This window comes from Nematostella vectensis, chromosome 10, assembly GCF_932526225.1.
Source record: "Nematostella vectensis chromosome 10, jaNemVect1.1, whole genome shotgun sequence".
Lineage (NCBI taxonomy): Eukaryota > Metazoa > Cnidaria > Anthozoa > Actiniaria > Edwardsiidae > Nematostella > Nematostella vectensis.
In genome coordinates, this window is record NC_064043.1 from 8905556 (window position 1) to 8924063 (window position 18508).

At 39.2% G+C, this 18508-nt stretch overlaps 2 protein-coding genes across 3 annotated transcripts; one reads left to right on the forward strand and one right to left on the reverse strand.

Annotated features, from left to right (window-relative positions):
- Nucleotides 1-481: 481 nt before the first annotated feature.
- Nucleotides 482-8017, reverse strand: LOC5513539 (histidine--tRNA ligase, cytoplasmic). Of its 2 annotated transcripts, XM_032383050.2 has the most exons (15): nt 7861-7996; nt 7436-7551; nt 7241-7330; nt 6906-7025; nt 6141-6236; nt 5725-5850; nt 4438-4545; nt 4201-4299; nt 3870-4091; nt 3314-3419; nt 2450-2532; nt 1499-1564; nt 1302-1418; nt 853-999; nt 482-721 (listed from the first exon to the last, which is right to left on the reverse strand). In XM_032383050.2, the coding sequence occupies exons 2-15, from the start codon at nt 7547-7549 to the stop codon at nt 662-664; spliced, it is 1554 nt and encodes a 517-aa protein (XP_032238941.2). In that variant the 5' UTR covers nt 7550-7551; nt 7861-7996; the 3' UTR covers nt 482-661. The 2 variants fall into 2 exon arrangements, with proteins under 2 accessions (XP_032238941.2, XP_001633827.2); XM_001633777.3 differs by lacking the exon at nt 7436-7551 and having other exon boundaries at nt 7861-8017.
- A 125-nt stretch (nt 8018-8142) lies between these two features.
- On the forward strand, nt 8143-18458 carry LOC5513579 (anoctamin-7). Its single transcript, XM_032383038.2, has 18 exons — nt 8143-9623; nt 9771-9843; nt 9934-10034; nt 10174-10243; nt 10368-10613; nt 10689-10761; nt 12434-12555; nt 12703-12824; nt 13314-13403; nt 13809-13961; nt 14034-14070; nt 14429-14690; nt 15162-15319; nt 16165-16187; nt 16279-16408; nt 16858-17069; nt 17375-17455; nt 17867-18458. Exons 1-18 carry the CDS (start codon nt 8886-8888, stop codon nt 18149-18151), a joined length of 2976 nt encoding a protein of 991 aa, XP_032238929.2. The 5' UTR covers nt 8143-8885; the 3' UTR covers nt 18152-18458.
- The last annotated feature ends 50 nt before the right edge of the window (nt 18459-18508 follow it).

Below are 18508 nucleotides of genomic sequence, written 5' to 3' on the forward strand. Positions count from 1 at the left end.
AAAGTAACAAGGCCTAGAAGATGTTAGCCAGCCACCCTCCCTTATTGAGGGAACCATCAGACCAATCTGGGGTTACTAGTTCTGGTGCGTAAGAAAGACTACTTTTTCTGAAAAAGTGCATTAATGGAAGCAGTTCTAGGAACTGACACGCTATTTGAAACTGACCGACCCAATCATTCACCAGCTCCGATTGCTGCATCAATGAATCCCCTTTTACGGCAGGCGGTTTTCTCTGTAGGCCAGGGTTTTTTTGTGTGTGAACCAAAAAATTGACTTCAAATATCAAGAAATATGGCTCGAACTTGACAAGGTAGAATGAACAAATTCCAGAGTAGTAATGCACTGACCATGGATCAATTCGGCAATTAGGTTAAATCGGCACATCTAGCATATATCCAGGAACGTTTTCATCCAAATACACACATAAAAATGACCCTTTTTATAACTACCATCCCGTTTCCTACATAATTTGGTACACAGGTACATAAATCGTTTTCTTAAAAGATGCACAAGCCCATGACATATTTCATAAGGAAGATTCCGTTTTACGCCACATGAATGACACGAAACCCACGATTAAGTGGTAAAGGCGTAAAATGCACTTTTACTGAGCTTTTACAACTAAATATATATGAATTAGTATTCTTTTGTCGGGGGTTCCTTACGCAGACTGTAATCTCTTCTTGATGATGTCACAAACATCTGCTCTTTTGACGCTGACCTGCAAACACACACAAGCATACAATCAAATCACACAATCATTCAACCGTATTGTAACGGCCCTCTCGTAATTCAGAATTCCATTTATCCCTGGTAGAGGCCAGTTGAGGGGTGAATCGGTTAAACACCAACCTCCTCTCTGCTTTCCATGTCCCTCAGAGTAACGATCCCCTCCTCTAACTCCTTCTCGCCGATCACCAAGCACAGTGGGACTCCACCCTCTTCGCAAAACTGGAACTGGTTCAACATCTTGGGGTTCTTTTTGTACAGAACTTCAGCCTAGGGTAGGAAACAGCTAATCAAATAAACACAGGTTTCAAGTGGTATATTGTAGATCTCTGAGTATCTGCGCTAGCGCTTCGAAACCACGCCTTTGTCGGTGCAAAAGAAAGGCTTTACATTTATCTCAAGGAGAAAAGGGTTGACGCTAATTTGTCCTTGTTATTCTTTGGTAACTGTTACAATATGTTGGTTACCTGTGGTTAATATAATAAAGCCAGGGTGTACCATCCACCATTTCGGTATACGGTTACGTTGTGCTGTCTTCGGCTTGCCAGACCCTCTCATCTTGCAACACTCACCTTAACACCCGCCTCCCATAGCTCACTGGCAAGTTTCAGTCTGTGCTGCAACATGTTCTTCTGTCCTGATGCTACGAGCACTTGCGTCTTGTTTGTTCTCATCTTCTTGTCTGATGCCTGCAGGAAGAAAGACACCAGGATTGCTCATGGAGCGCAATCAAGTGGACACTCGGCAAACGTGTTGCGTTATCGCTTACCTCTGACTTCGCCTCAAGGATAGAGAATATGCGCTCTATTCCTATACTGACGCCAACACATGGAACCTAAAATTGCAATTTTCTTTAATAAATTCTTATATCCAATATATAAATATTTATATTACGTGTATATTGTATATAATGTCTAATTGCAACAGTTTTTTAAATGCACTATATACTGTTTATAATTTTTACGTGGCGATTTTCATTAGAGGCATCGAGTTGTTGCCGCATTCGGTTTTGTACTGGTTAAACAAGAGCTGTGGAGGACGCGAGGGTTGAAATGAAACACCCAATCGTCTCTCTTCTAGTTCAAGTGTCAAAATGAATCAAGTGGAGTTTCTTACACTAAAATCAACGAGTTAACGCCTGTGAGCAGTCCGTGTGTTGTGTCCTGAGTAAGAAAACGCCTGAGAGCAGTCAATGTTTTATGTCCTGAGTAAGAAAACGCCTGAGAGCATGTGTTATATCCTGAGTAAGAAAACGCCTGAAAAAAACGCCTGAGAGCAGTCTCTGTGTTATGTCCTGAGTAAGAAAACGCCTGAAAAAACGCCTGAGAGCAGTCAATGTGTTATGTCCTGAGTAAGAAAACGCCTGAGAGCAGTCAATGTGTTATGTCCTGAGTAAGAAAACGCCTGAGAGCAGTCTCTGTGTTATGTCCTGAGTAAGAAAACGCCTGAGAGCAGTCTATGTTTTCTGAGTAAGAAAACGCCTGAGAGCAGTCTCTGTGTTATGTCCTGAGTAAGAAAACGCCTGAGAGCAGTCTATGTTTTCTGAGTAAGAAAACGCCTGAGAGCAGTCTATGTTTTCTGAGTAAGAAAACGCCTGAGAGCAGTTCATGTGTTATGTCCAGAGTAAGATAACGCCTGAGTAAACGCCTAAGAGTAGTCTATGGGTTATGTCATGAGTAATACTGTCCTGAGTAAAATTCCAGACAGCACAAGGATCTACCTTCCTTCCTTTTGGGTCAAACATCCCAACAAGGTTATCATATCGGCCACCACCTGCTACTGAGCCGACACCCACTGGTTCACCTGGAAAGCCAATGGAAGTGTTAACTAGGGTGCATACGGGAAGCATGGGGACAGAGCATAACTCTGTAATACCTGTGCTTCTCAACACTGGATTCTGGGTTAGATACCCGGTTTCATTCAAAGTTAACTAAGTTTGTTGGTTCTTACCTTTGTTCTGAGGGTTTTTCAAGGACATTCGGTTTTCATCCCTCTACGAAAACTATTGAAATTCTAGATATCTGACACAAGTCCATGTCAGCCTGCTGGGATGCCCTCTATGCCATCCAATTCACCATGTTCAGGCGTGTACCCAGGGGGTGCACACCCCACTTGGTGGCCAAAAAGTGGTTCATATTTTATTAAGGAATCTTTACAGCGCAGCCAGTAAAACCGTGAACACCTTAAATATGTGTGGAATGTTTATTGTCTTCTGACGAATCAGACGCGAGAATTCAGACACTGAGACATGTTTCTAGTTGACTGTTTGAATATCTAGCGAGTGATTGGTCGGAATAAACATTCCATACATATTTCCGGTGTTCACGGTTATCTTGGTCACGCAGTAAATACTGTGTTTTTTCCATATGGAACCCATGACTGCGCACCCCCCTCAGCCAATCCTGGGTATGCACCTGATGTTGTATCTGTGCTCTCATCATTAAGCATTGCAGTTGCAGGAGGGTGGATTAACCTCCAAAATTCACTCTTTCATCAGCTTGACCTGATTCCTGATTAGTCATATTGGCAAGTTCTATATATGGTCAGTTCCGTAAGGCCCAAATATGATCAGGAGCATACCTACCCTTTTCTGCCTTTCCAAGGTCAGGTAGCTTTCCTGTCAGAATGGCTTCATAGATGACTCCTGTGTAATAGTCGAGCCCTCTAGCTAGACTAAGGTCAAACAATACCTGAAGGGGAAAATACCAAACATAAATAAATTCCTTATACAAAACCAAAGAAAAAAAAGTTCCGTTAGGATTTGGTTAGGGAGGATGTTTGAATAATGAATGCCACTTTCACTCAATAGTCATACACTCATACAGACAGAAGATGATAAAAAAATGCAAAAGGTCCTATTTTTGGTTTATTTTACAGTTCATATACAGATCTTCTTGAAAAGGTTGGTTGAAATGTCATGTGACTTGTTGTATTCACTTTACGCAGATGTAGAATATGACGTGTTTGACAGAGTGAATGTGAATACTTGTGATGCATGTTGAATTCAAATATGCAGCAATTTTTTCCAAGAAAATAAAAACAAATATTATCACGTAGAGTCATGTAACGTCTCTAACAATGGAGATGGTGGACCGCCCTTACAAGATCAGGCAAAGGCTGGCTTTTAACACGGTTATTACCTTGTCTGTAACATTAAAAAGTTCACAGTACTGCAGTAGAAGCTTCATGTCCTCAAGAGCCTCTTTGGCGTTCTTATTCTTCATGAGTTCACCATCTTGTGCAAGTCTCTCGACCAGATCCATACCACCTGAAAGCTTCACATACTCTCCAATACGATCAGCAGCAGAGCCTTCCAAACCCTTCTCATCAACCATCTCTTTCCTAACTTCTTCCCAAGTCGCCTGGAAGATTGAATACCATTACCAGGTACTAGATCCTGTAGATACTACACTTTTCAGTCAAAGTGTTGTTATGAAAAGATGAGTAAAATAAGATAAATATGATACATACTTTATCCAGCTTATCAACAGCAGAACATATGGTCCTGAACTTGCCCTCTGGAACGCCACACACAGCAAACATCCCATCCAGCAGCCTTCTATGGTTAACCTGTCATACGCAATGAAAAGAATGTTAAACTAGTGATACATTTTTTTATACTATAGACCTATTTTACAGTGCTCCAGCTGAAAAAGTTCTGCAAAAGATTTCTAAAATAACTCAAGTTTTATATTGGGCATCACTCACTTTTATTTTAAAATCTCCTAACTCTAAATCTGCCAAAATCTCTGCAACAATTTTTACACACTCAGCATCTGGGATCATGGCATCATATTGACCAGCAATATCAATATCCTGAAAGACATCAAGTCAATTCTGTATAAGCACATAATATTCACATCATTGTCAGATCATAAGATTATATTTATACCATAATTCCTTGGCTTCACCACCACTTGAATGTTTCTTAAATTTTAATCTTTCAATTTTTTTATATACAGTAAAACCCTGCTTCCTGAAACTCAGCAGTGTTCAAAGCAGGGGTTGTCAGAAGTTGAGTTTGCAGGCTTCTATTGTATATACATTATTTATTGTTCTTTATAGATGTACCTATGTATGTTCCCCATCTGGTACATAGGCTGTCGGTATAAGCCATGTGCACGGTGTTTTAGAGAACACATGATCATTCTCAGCCTGCTGCCATCCTCAAGACGAGACATGACAACAGTGAGTGCCGATCACTGGCTGTACCACAAGTGTAACACAGTGTTGGTGAAGTGAAACACCAGCACGCTGACTTACTCGTGGAGCAAAAAATCATCACCATGACATCATCAACACAATAATTACAATATCACTACCACCACTAGTAATGGCTACAATAACTATTAATATGTTAACATCACTACCATCATCATTTAATCATTATCACCACTACTAAAGTACATCAAGATTATTACCAACACCCCATTAGCATACCTGTCAACCCCAGAAAATCTCAAGGCTTGAGATTTTTTGGGTGGAGTATGTTTATTTTTTGTGGAGGGGTGGGTATACCCTCGCAGGCGTTTGCTGTATAGAAAGCTCTCACGCTCAAATCCAGATCTCACAAGGGTATTAGATTAATTGCGCTATGCAAGGGGATTATTGTTTTAGTTTTTTAAAAGGAAAATAGGCAAAATGTCGATTTTCTACAAAAAATTATTGAAAAAGTAAAGGTCGCTAAAAAGCGAGAGATCTGGTGCTCAACGCGAGAGAAGGGGTAAAAAATCTTGAGACCGTCTAATGCGGGAGAGTTGACGTTAGAGTTGCATTAGCTAACTAGCAACATCAACACCACTACCACGGTTATCACCAATGCTATACAATCATCACCACCATAACTATCATCCGCATTGTCACCATCACTAATTTTATCATTACCATTATCATCATCATCACATCATATCAAAATAACCATCATAATCATTGCGATAGCCATGATCATATTTTTAATGCTTCTATGGAAGGTGTTCAAAAGGACAAGAGACTTACACATTGGTAGAATTCCCTGTATCTCCCACGGGTCATGGCCGGATTGTCTCTCCGGTAAACTTTAGCAATATGGTATCTCTTTATTTTATCAATTTTATTCATTGCTACATATCTAGCAAAAGGTACCTGAAGACGCAGTGTCAAGGAAATACTAACAAGGGATTTCGATTTAGCAATTAATGACCATAAAATAACAGAATAAACCAATTCTGCAGGTCCATTCAGCTGTGAACAATAAGATATTTTGAAAATTTTGTACATTTGATAATAAGACAAAGGTAAAATGTACTGGTATTGCACAAATACTGTAGCACAAGAATGCAAACAGTATCAGCTATGTATACAACTAAAGGAGTTGTAATTAATCAGTTCAGTAACCTTGTTTCTACTTGTGCTGGCACAAAACATCAGGATACAGTTAAGTCATATCTGAGGGAGAGCATTTCCCCTCCCTGGTCAGCTAGGTCATAGATCAGCTTGGAATCTTCTCCATACTTCCCTGTGAGTGTTTCCTACAATTGATATAGACATTAAAATCAACCCACAAAAGATCCTAAAAACGATTCTCCATAGAATGCTTGCAAAATCAAAGCTGTCTTGGATAAGGAGAATATCAATGAATGATAAAGTAGTAATGTAGAAGACCTGAAACCTAGCCAGCAAAATGCTCTCTAGCTAGGTGAAGGGGGCTCCGCCTGACGGGGTCAGGTTGATCTTGGGTCCAGCATTCAGAGGATAGCCACATATGGGGTGTTGAGGAACAACAGTCCACTGTACGCAATGGGGCACAGTGTCTCACTTCGAGTGTGAGGAGCCCATGACCACCCATAAGTTAAATGCCAGACCCGTGACATATATAAATCCTAGCTTCACTGTATTCTACTTCCATAAACTGTATCCAACTCTCAATATAATAATGTTACTATTCTTTGGTCGATTCTTCAGCTTACAGAGTATTCCTGCCTAATTTCCTTACTTTAAATCTATTGCCTGTCTTTTTCTGCACGTCTGTCTGCTTGCCTGTCTATCATCTATCTTTCTATCAGTCTGTCTGCCTTCTTACCCTTGTGTGTATCTGTCATCTATTCTTCTCTATGCATGCCTGTCTGCTGGACTGCATCTTTGACTGGCAGTCATATACATTAATAAAGCATTGTTGGATAGATATCTTTCAAACTAACCTTTAACTCAAAGACTGGGGTATCAATTTGAACAGCACCATGTCTCTCAAAAGCCCCTACAATCACTTCAAACGCTCTTTGCCGCACAGCCATCTGCTTTGGCATGTAGTCCCTAGTCCCCTGATAAACAAACAGAAATATTCACATTAAAAAAATCAAAAGCAGTGTTGTCCTGCACACTCATAGCCATCATGTGTTACTCAAATTTCAGGTATCCTCACTCTCATAGAATGATAATTATAATGAAACCATGAATTGAGAAACGAAAAATACTGTAAATGATGGGTACAGTATGTAATGCTTTTATGTTATGTTTTATGTTTATGAAGGCCCACCTTAGGTGTTTTAAGAACAAACTTTTGAGTTTTCCCTCCATCTCCAAGCTCCTTTTTTAGTTCCACCAGCTTAGATGTCTCTTCTTTTATCTGTGAAATAACCACACACAAAAAGTTGATAATAATCTGATAAAAAAAATTGATTTTATGAGCAGAGGGATCAAATAATCAATGAGACACGTGTTGATGACTGACCTTGCTATCTATACAGAATCTACAAGTAAGAATAGCGACTTGGGAGTCACGATGGAACAAAGGGGTAACCCTGAAGCCTTTAACGACTTGGCTAACGACTCTTAATGACTTCATGTCTGAAAGACGAAATTTTTATTTTGCATGAGAATTTGTTTTCCAATTTGGTTATTCATATTCCATATTCACAGTATCTATGATCAAATCTCACTTGTGCTTCTATCATAATGAAAGCTCACTATTCCTTTTAAAGTCAATTTGTGTGTCGTCTACTGAAGTTAATCATTTTACATTCAATTACATTCAATCAAGCTACCACGTGCGTTTTAGAAAAAAGGCTTGTCGAAATCTTACGGATTGCATCAGAAATCAACTCACGTGAAAATCCATAACCCTGGGAGAACCTAAACCCCGGTTTTCATACAAACCTTGTTTTTAACTTCATCTGTCTGTTCTTGTAGTTTTAATTGGCGTATACGCTCTCCAGTATTTTTTATTTCTTCTTGAATTAGGGCTCTCTGTTCTCCTTTCGCCGGTTTGGAGGCCATGTTGGATTGACCGAGTCTGCAATATTATCTGGTCATCGGACTTTCGATAAAGCAGCGCTCGGCACTTCCGAATACTCTCCGAATATCATTACCGATGATCCTACGAATAGATTTGTTCACTCGATAATAACTCGCTTCAACCCTTCAAAATGCAAATAGCGAGAATGTTAGAATTTCTCTTTGTAAATACTTTGATTCTAAAAACTATCAGTCTATATAATGACCGAAAGTGATAACCTCAGTGCATTTGTTTACATATGACAAGCTGGAATATTCTTATCAAACCATGATCTGATAATTATTCCCTGCTCTGGCTTTTGTTATGCAAATGTCCCTGTGTTTACGTGGTTGTCGAGGCAGCGACTCCTAGGAGGGAAAGCAAATTTAAGCAGACTGAATCCTCCGTACTCGATCTACAAACCAATTCAAATATTGATGTGATTAGAGTAGTAAAACTGCAGTGGAATGCAGTGAAATTTCAGATGAGATTGGAATCCTCACGAGGGAAGGCTTCATTCATTCTCCGAACGAAGAACGAACATAGAAACAACTAGCACGCTACTTGAGACCGCAAGCCGTGGATTACTAAAAAAAGATTTATTGTCGCTTCATTCTACGCTTTCTTGCAGTACTAGATATATTGGATATCATCACTGCTAGGGGAACTGGGATCAAAAGTACCTATGAACTCGAGTTCGTTTCATCCACAAAGTGTGTGTGAACTGCAGATGTATTTGTCTCATCAATTCTTCAACTAATAGCCACTTCATTCTCGTCATCTCTTTGTTTTGATCGCCCACTCGCATGTTACATTGTACAGATAATCAAAGACCTGGTTTTATATTTTTATCTTAGTGGTTGGCAAATTATTTAGTTATTTACAGCGACAAAGGATGAAATAGATAATGGAACTTGAGGAAAGAGAAACAAAGGAAAGGGCCATTACTATTGAGGATGAAGAAAGTGAAAGGCCAAGCTCAGTACACGTCGATCATCTAAACCAAAGCTCCCAAAGCTATACGTTTAGAGGAAGTCAAGAACATCACCTGCCAAGCATACGCAATATTGGCACAAATAAAGAAGTTCTTCCTATTATCGACCACGCAATTCCCACTAGAGAACTAAGTTCTCTACCAAAAACTACAGAGGAACAACCTGACAAAGTGAAAAAGAAAAAGAAGAAAAGAAAACATGTTAGAATGAAGGAAGACGAAGGTGAAGAGGAGAATTTCGGGTACAATTATGAAAATCTTAAAGAACTTAATGATGAGGTAATTTCATCTGGTAGAAGTAGTGGACAAAAGTTGATAAGAATTGATGAGGACATTCATGAACGAGAACCAAGCCCTGAGGAAGGTAAAAAAGATATCAGGAGGGAAGCCATAGAGCTGGCACTGAAGGGAAAAGATAATGGCGTTAGAGAGAAAGCATGGCATTATGATTATGTTCTTGTGCACAAAACAGGTGATAATAATAATTCACATGAACGGCTGAGAGCCATCTTTGAAAAGAAGCTATCAAAAGAAGCGTTCAAGATTGAAAAGAAGTACACCATAGAGTACACGTTTACTGTGTTCCACTGTCCATTTGAGAGGTTGTGCGTTGAGGCAGAGAATGTTGTTCTGGAGATGCCACTTGCTGGGGTAAGCCATTAGTACATCTCCATGGCAACACTTATATTACTTATTATATCAGCTCTGTATGTCATTTATAATTGAAGTCAGATTATATATACATAATGGTCTTAACACGCCCCTTACTGATCCCATATAAAAACATTGTTTTTACAGTATGAAGTCCCTGAAGCACCAAGCCGTGGCTTTCTACGTCGCCTGTTAGACAAATTTAAGACTGATACTGAAGGTATATAAATTATGTGGTTTACTTAACAGAACTGTGAAATATGGAGTGCACAATTACATTTGTATAATACGTCTTAAACTCTCATTTCAGTTGACTTTGTCAGTGCACCTTTTTGTGTGTCTAAAAAGAGTATCTATGAAGGCATTGATAATCCTGATACTTTCTTCAGACCTGCATTACGATCCTTGCTTGTAAGTAAATTTAAAACTTTTTTGTGGTGTAATTATGTAGTAGTTCTTTAAAGATTAAGATGATTGACAGGAAAACATATTTTAGTCATGTCATGATTATTATCTACCTGATCTTAGCTGTGCTCTTCTTTGATAATAGGTGGATCACATTCTAAAAAGTATTGATATCAGAGATAAAGAGACCAGGGTTCTTGGACAAAATCGCCAGGGTATGTACAAATAGAGTAAGCCCAATTTATGTAATGAGACAAGCTAAGTCTTTAATATATGTATGACTGTGAGTTCATTCTTTGATCAGAACTGAAATATTCCTTCTTGGTTCTTTGTTACCAGGTCTTCGATATCTGCTTCTTGAAGGAGCATATAAGGATGCCTTCATTCTTCATGAGAAATCTAGTCTGGATCCAAAGTTTCCACTTCCTGATTTGGGGGATGATGGAACATATTTGTGGGGACAAGATATTTCAGACCCAAGAAAATTTCTTGACAATACATGGCTGAAGGTTTTCAAGTTCCAGCCTTTGTGGAAGGTTAAGAACTACTTTGGGGAGCAGATTGCATTGTATTTCGCCTGGTTAGGTAAATGCATCAACTCAATGTGTAGACGATGTTTGCCAGTGACTCAGACTGAATCTGATTTTGTTCTTAATCCAGGTTCGCTGACATTTTCCCTGATCATTCCGATGCTTCTTGGACTTGCAATCTTTTTGTGGGGGCTTATTGTAGCGTGAGTATTTTACAAGCTCAAATCAACATGTTAAACAGCATGAAATCAAATGCAAGGTCCACAGTTTTGCATGCCTTATGTATACATACCATAATCTATTAAATTCTTAAAAGTTCTGTCTTCTTTGCTTTTTCCTTCTTTTGTCACCTCTTCGAAATTAAGTTGTAACCTACATGTGCAGCTTTGTACCTTTCTTTCACAAAGTAATATTCTCACTCTTTAGCACTTTCCATCTTCTGTCACCCTTTGGCATCAGAAGACACCACACATCTTGGTTGGCACTTTTGAGTCCTGCAATATGCCCTTTCCAAACACATGCAGATTGTCTCACTATCTTTCTGTTTTCCAATTTTATCTTTGGAAGGTTTTAGTCTTGTTATAACTTGCTGTATTGGAGATTATTTAGAAATTGTGCATGTGTGCCTTCCCACTGTATGGTATTTGAGGCAGATGTTTCCCATTGCTCTTGTTTTCAAAGTGAACCTCTTAAAGGCTTTAGTCTTTTTGTCACTTCCTGCATTACAGATCCATTGAGAAAATGAGCATGCATGTCTTCTAATCGCATGGAATTCTAAATTACATGATCTTCTCCTGGCCCTTTGCCCATCAACATTTCAATCCAGCACAGGTTTTTCTCGTGTGTGTGTGTTTTTTGTCTACCATCTTGAAAATACCTTCTTTGCACTCTTGCATGAGCAGCATTTGTATCTCCTCTAGACCAGATTGCATGCTCTCTTTGTCTCTGACCTGTATTCTTCATAACCTTCCACATTCCCTCACATTCTTCAGTACCCTTCAATGGTTTGGTGGTCCATTGGCTGGAAGGTGAGTCATTCCTGGACACATTTCATTTCATTCACTTTATAATCTGTTAACATTTACCTTTCTACACCCTTCTACCAAATCACTCCTTTCATCATTACTTTACCACATTGCTATACAAAATCTGCTTTACTTGGGCTCTATTGTTATTCACATCTCCTAACCTTTGTGAAAATACCATTCATGAAAGTAGATTCAGCTAATTACATTGTGGTCTGGCTCTAAGATTTGAAAAATGGACAAGGCTAATTTTGTAATTCCCACATCTTCATTTACTCAACATTAGTAAGGCTAATGCCATACTTAAATCTTTTTCTTTCTTCCGCCAAGTTCCTGCAAGGACTGACGTGTCCATGGGACATTCTTATAATAAAAGCTCTTTTCTAATTTATATTATTTGAAAAGTTGTTGGTAAGCAAGACCTTGTGGTGGTGGTGGGGGGGGGGGGGGGGGTGGAGGGGGTGGGGTTCTCCATAAAAATTGACATGGTTGATTGCTCTATCTTTTAGGTTAAAAATTCTACCAGCAATTGCGGCCCCCTTGGGGATGTTCAACAATTCTACCGACTCTGCTATCCTTTAATGGTCTTTATGCTAATGGTACCCCAAAATGCCCAAAATATTTTTACTGTAAACCACAAGACAACAGAGCACCTGATACTTCCAGCTTTTTTTGTCAGCAATTGACAGTTGTGCTATCTCTTAGTGTTAAATAAAGAATTGACCATGCCAAGTCTGCTATCTCTTAGAGGAATGGAAGTCCCCCTGGCAGGCAAGGCCATTAAGCGAACTGTATTAACCATCTAGTACAGTAACCACAAACTAAAAGTCATTCATCATTTTCCTTTTAGTGTGAATGAGAGCCCTCTAAGAACCCCTAATGCAACTGCCAGCACCATCATCAACAAGTGGGCGAAGAAGGCATTTGATAACAATGCCACACCCTACTTTGCACTCATCATATGTTTGTGGGGTGAGAGAATTTGTCAAGTCTTTCTTTGCGTAGCAAGTTGTGTTATGCGAATATGACTTTGTCACTGAATGTAAAAAGCGTATGTCAGCCAGGCTATAGGGTGCCTAAGTCTCTTAACCGGCCTCACTTTTGTCTCCCGTTGTGTAGGGACGATATTTCTAGAGTTGTGGAAGCGTACAACAGCTCGGCTAGCATACCAGTGGGATGTGGACATGTATGAAGAGCAGGAACCAAATAGACCTCAGTTCTATGGCACCAAAATCAAACCGGTAAAACAACAGACCTCGGTTTTATGACACTAAAATGACACCGGTATTACAACAGACCTCATTTCTATGGCCGCCGTTTTGTCATCTTAGCGAAAACTCAGTGCAAAGAAAGCATCTATTTACATCGGCCGATTTGAGACGCCATAAATTGAATGTTTGATTTTTTTTTAAATGAAATATTTGACGCATTTCTTCATAAGCTATTCGTGTCTGGTGCTGGTGAATCAATATTTTTCAGAATATATTTCCGTTTCTTGGTCTTGTGTGTATTTTTGTATCAGTTGTGAGCTTACTCTGCATTTCATTGCTCCTGGTCTTATGAGTATTTTTCTATATACTTTGTGAGCTTACTCTGCACTTCATTGCTCCTGGTCTTATGAGTATTTTTCTATATACTTTGTGAGATAACTCTGCACTTCATTGCTCCTGGTCTTATGAGTATTTTTCTATATACTTTGTGAGATAACTCTGCACTTTATTGCTTTTCAGGACCCTGTTACTGGAGAGGAAGAGCCTTTTTACCCATTTGCTCGCAGAGTGTGGAAAATGAGTGGTTCATTTGGCATTTTACTTCTGATGGTGAGTTTTTTCTAAATTGCTGCTCCTTTAGACAGTGAATACTTTTCACGCCCTTTTAGCTTATTTGCGGTGCCCTGTCAGACATGCCAAGTCTTCCACGTATTCCTCTTTGGGTTTGTATGTGGGCATACCCTAGTCCCAGACGTTCGTACCCGGGTATCTGACCGGGTTTCCTGTGGTTGGTATAAAAGTGTTGTGACTGTGAGCTTATCCTAGTCCCCACACCACCTCACGATTCATCTCCGAGCACAGGCAACCCACTAAGAACACCTTCCACTAGACTTTGGGTCTGGGTATAGATATTAAGGTTTTATGTCATGTAAATAATGGGTATTCGCGTCCTTGTGGGCCCTTTGCAGAGCGGCTGTCTTAGTGCAATCAAGTTATCAATAATCTTTTTTTTAGGTATGTCTGGTACTTGCTAGTCTGGTCGGAGTTATCATTTACCGGATCATCGCTAGGGTAGACTTTTTCGCCAAGGAAGGGCTTCTGGGGCCAACATTAGCAAGTTTGACGTCTACATTTCTAAACACGTGCTCAATCATGTTCATGGGCAAGGTAGTGTAATGTTTTAATATTATTTTCTGTCTTACTTGTTTTTCTTACGTATGTTTCACGACTGTTTCACAGGTTTATCAAGTTCTTGCCAACAAACTTACGGATTGGGGTAAGTCTGGTTTTGGGTTTCCATTTTAGCAAGAGAACCGTGTTATCCACCAATTTTAGATTTTTGCGTTATCACTGTGAAATATTTGTGTGCGCAAATTAGTCTTTATCCGTCCTCTTATAGAAAAAATTACGGTATTTTTTCATGAAGTTTAATTCTGCTCGTTTTGTGATGCTCTTAATAAAACTATGCGAGGCCTGAATTCTTTAGTCTTTACAGCGCTTGATAAAACAAGAGCAAACCGCAAACCGCAATCAATCGATCAAGTAATCAACCAATCAGTTTGCCGCTCCAGCGTTGTAGCACACTACGCGCAGATATGTAGCACACTAATCATTTCTTTTTATGTCCTCTTTAGAAAACCACCGGACTCAAACATCCTATGATGACGCTCTGATAATCAAGTTATTCGGCTTCCAATTCGTCAACTCGTACACGTCGCTCTTCTATATCGCCTTTTTCAGGCAGCAGACTGCGAAGGACGGCATTCTTGATTTGGGCGCCGAGTATAATGACTCGTGTGGGCCTAGTAATGATTGCATGACACTCCTCTCCTTGCAAGTAGCCATGCTCATGATCATGAAGCCCCTGCCCAAGACCATCACGGACATTATACTGCCGTAAGTAATCCTTGATTGACGGACATACTGCCGTTAGTAATCTTTGATTGACGGACATCTTAAGTAATCCTTGATTGACGGACATCATACTGCCGTAAGTAATCTTTGATTGACGGACATCTTAAGTAATCTTTGATTAACGGACCTCCTTCGTCCTTACGTCTTCTTTGATTGACTAGCGTAATGGTAAAGTTGGACTTGAACACATAGGTTGTGTTATTCCGGATTACAGTGTTGCTTAGCCTACTGAGTGAGTTTTGGTAGCCTAAAGCTATGGTCCAGCAATGCAGTTTGTACACGTTGTTAATTGAGGTTGCCAAGATATGCTGCCGATATATTTTATTGTCTTGTGGTCGACTGGATCAGCGTTTCCGATTTCTTAAATTCACCTAATTATTTTTAACAAGGCGATCATACCAAGAAATTTGACATTTTTTGTTGGTTGAAAACTTGGCATCGGTTTATTCGCAGTTGGTTAAAGCGCATGTGGCGTCAGGGATGCTGTTGCTGCAGGAGTAATAAGGTGGAAGAAGCAGGCGAAGTCAACAGTGAGATCGAAGACTTCCTGACTTACGAGATGCAGAAGGAACCGCTTGGTGACTTTACCCTCTCCGAGTACACGGAAAAAGGTATGACTATCTTTCATTATAAGGGTACACGGAAAAAGGTATGACTATCTTTTATTATAAGGGTACACGGAAAAGGTATGACTATCTTTTATTATAAGGGTTAACGGAAAAGGTATGACTATCTTTCATTATAAGGGTACACGGAAAAGGTATGACTATCTTTCATTATAAGGGTATACGGAAAAGGTATGACTATCTTTTATTATAAGGGTACACGGAAAAGGTATGACTATCTTTTATTATAAGGGTACACGGAAAAGGTATGACTATCTTTTATTATAAGGGTACACGGAAAAGGTATGACTATCTTTCATTATAAGGGTAAACGGAAAAGGTATGACTATCTTTTATTATAAGGGTACACGGAAAAAGGTATGACTATCTTTTATTATAAGGGTACACGGAAAAAGGTATGACTATCTTTCATTATAAGGGTACACGGAAAAGGGTACAAGTGTCTACCTACCACTATGAGGGTATACTTAAAAGGGATTTCAAGTATATATAAATGGCCACGAAGCGATTCATAGACGCTCCTATGCTACTGCCTCTTTTTCAGTGTCTATAGACCATAATACACTTAAAAGAGTATATTTTTGAGACTCCACGGAAAAAGATAAGAGTAACACCTGCGACCTAAGGTTAAGGAATCAATGTCGTTCTGCTTAACTACTCATTAATTCTGTTGTTAATCTACAGTACTTCACCATTTTCATCAGGCCGTCGAATAAATTAAATTCTCGGTTATAGCAAATACTCATGCTTATACTTTTATATTTACAAGTCTGCTGTTGAATTATGTAAGACAACATTAACTAAATACTAGTTTTTTTTTTCTTTTTCAGTTTTGCAGTATGGGTTTCTAATGGTGAGTTTCAATACTGAGTTATTTCTTTGTGGGTCTTTCTTTGTAAGCAAAAGTGTAAGCAAAAGACTTAACCCTTGTCTATGATTGACAGCTGTTCGCCGCCGCGTTCCCGCTGGCCCCGCTGATAGCACTCTTGTCCAATTTGATTGACATGAAGATCGACGCTCGAAGGTTACTCTGGGTAAATCGTAGACCCATCGCCTACCGTGCCGAGGATATAGGTAAGTGACCCTCGGTGACTTCGACGAACTCAAGCGTAAATCTTGCATTACAGTTTTACCTTCGAAATGGCTCACCGAATTCTCTTTCGAAAATCTTTTATTGTAAAGAAACGGTCAAAAGTTCATATCTTTAATGTCCCGGTTGAAAGGAAACAATGAACCCTAGATAAGCACTTGGTGAATTTTAGGTAAACGGCCACGTAAAATAACGTCAATTTATCTGGGCTTTATTCTTAAACAAATGGCATTTGTGGAGGTGATTATTGTTTGTTTGTTTTTTGTAAACGAAAGTGTAGTTGTACTTCTGTTAAGCTACCGCATCCATTAAGCGGCAACCTTTTTCACTGCGGTTACTATATATATTTGAATTTAGATACCTTGAGCGGCCGTAACCGCTTAGATATACTTCTATAATGTTGCTTCTTACAAAATGCTTTGATGGTGTCCAGGTATGTGGTTCGGTATCTTGGAATTCCTGAATATTGTGGGTGTGGTCACAAACGGCTTCCTGGTCACCTTCACCTCAGATTACGGCAAAAACTGGGAGGAATACAGTAACGTGTCTACCTCCAATACCACCCTCGACCCCACCACCAACACTACCATTATAATGACAAAGGAAATAACCCTCAGTCGCTTATGGCTGCTAATTGGATTTGAGGTGAGATTCATATCATTCAACACTTCTCTACGAGTTGTCAACCACGCCCCTAAGGTTTTTGTCAATCGATCTACTCAAACTGGCGGTCAATCCCAAGATTCAACCGAGAAGTCCCCATGTTCAACCGAGAAGTCCCTAGATGTCTAGGAATGATTCAGAGATGTCAGGCACAGGTTTCTGTAAGCAAGGGGTTTACTTACTGGTAGAAAGGAAGGCTAGTTATGCCAAATAGATAGCTACAAGGTGCATATAACACTTCAATTTGTCTTATCGGTCTTACTCTCTCGTTGTTTCTCACCGTTCAGCATATCGTGTTCACCATCAAATACCTGATCCAGTGGTTAATCCCTGATGTTCCCGCAGACGTGAGACTTGCGCAGAGGAGGGTACGTATGGTAAACTAATTCCTTACACTTGCGTGACAAATGATTGAATGAGTCACGCAATACTATACTCATATTGAGTATAATATATAATATAATATGTAATAATTTATTTAAACTTTTAACTCCAGATCTACAGATGCTGTAAATAGTTCGTTTTTAGTATGTTTTTAGTGTGTCTTTCGTTTTTAGTATGTTTAATTAATGTTCAAAATATCCTAGCAGGCTACACAATAGCACAGTTCCGAGAGTTTACAGTCACAATTATATTTTTGGTGTCCACTATAATTCTAAGAATGGTTTATAGGATAAACGTCTTCCGAACACTCACATAAATAGTTATTAGTAATAAAAAGTTATTAGTAATTATCATTTGATGTCTGTTACAATTCTAAGAATTTTCTTGATTTCTAGGAAAAGCATCATGTTGCAAACATCCTCTCGCGCGCAGGCGTACGCAAAGGCCCGGGCAAGAAACTCACACAGTCAACCGGCACATACCGCAGGCTCACGTCTAGAGAGGATAACACTAAGGATGAGCCCGTAGTACAGAATTCAGCGGGTGTACCAGTCTCTCCCGGGGCCCCGGAGACAAATCCGCGGCGAGACAGGCAGCCCGGTGTAGGAGTTTTACTAGACCCTTTGCCTACAAGCTACACATCAAAAGTGAAAAACGACATGGTGCATAAACTTGTCTAGGATAGCTTTTTTATACATTTTAAGTAGGAATACTATTTCGGATTTTACAGTTCAAATAATGTAGCAAATATATTTATGGTAAAAACCATTTAGATATAACATGTCACGAAAAACCCGAGGGAATTAATGGGATGGTTTTGTAAAAGCACAAATAAATATAATAGTATAACAAACATCTATAAACTGTACATAAACTATATCTTACATGTGCGCATAAAACATTCACCTAGATGTATACTATCATAAAATGGCATGCACGATGTATTTTTTATACAAAAATAGAGATAATAAAAGTTTTGAAATATAATACATATCTGTCAATGTTAAATAAATTGTAAATATTTTAGATTCAAAACA

Coding starts and splice junctions, on each gene's coding strand:
- LOC5513579 (XM_032383038.2), top strand. CDS start 8,886: ATGGAACTTGAGGAAAGAGAAACAAAGGAAAGGGCCATTACTATTGAG. Junction 10,614..10,688: donor ATTGTATTTCGCCTGGTTAG/GTAAATGCATCA, acceptor TTCTTAATCCAG/GTTCGCTGACATTTTCCCTG. Junction 16,188..16,278: donor TGCAGTATGGGTTTCTAATG/GTGAGTTTCAAT, acceptor TATGATTGACAG/CTGTTCGCCGCCGCGTTCCC.
- LOC5513539 (XM_001633777.3), bottom strand. CDS start 7,980: ATGGCCTCCAAACCGGCGAAAGGAGAACAGAGAGCCCTAATTCAAGAA. Junction 4,546..5,724: donor ACAGGGAATTCTACCAATGT/GTAAGTCTCTTG, acceptor GATGTCTTTCAG/GATATTGATATTGCTGGTCA. Junction 3,420..3,869: donor TTTTTAATGTTACAGACAAG/GTAATAACCGTG, acceptor TTTCCCCTTCAG/GTATTGTTTGACCTTAGTCT.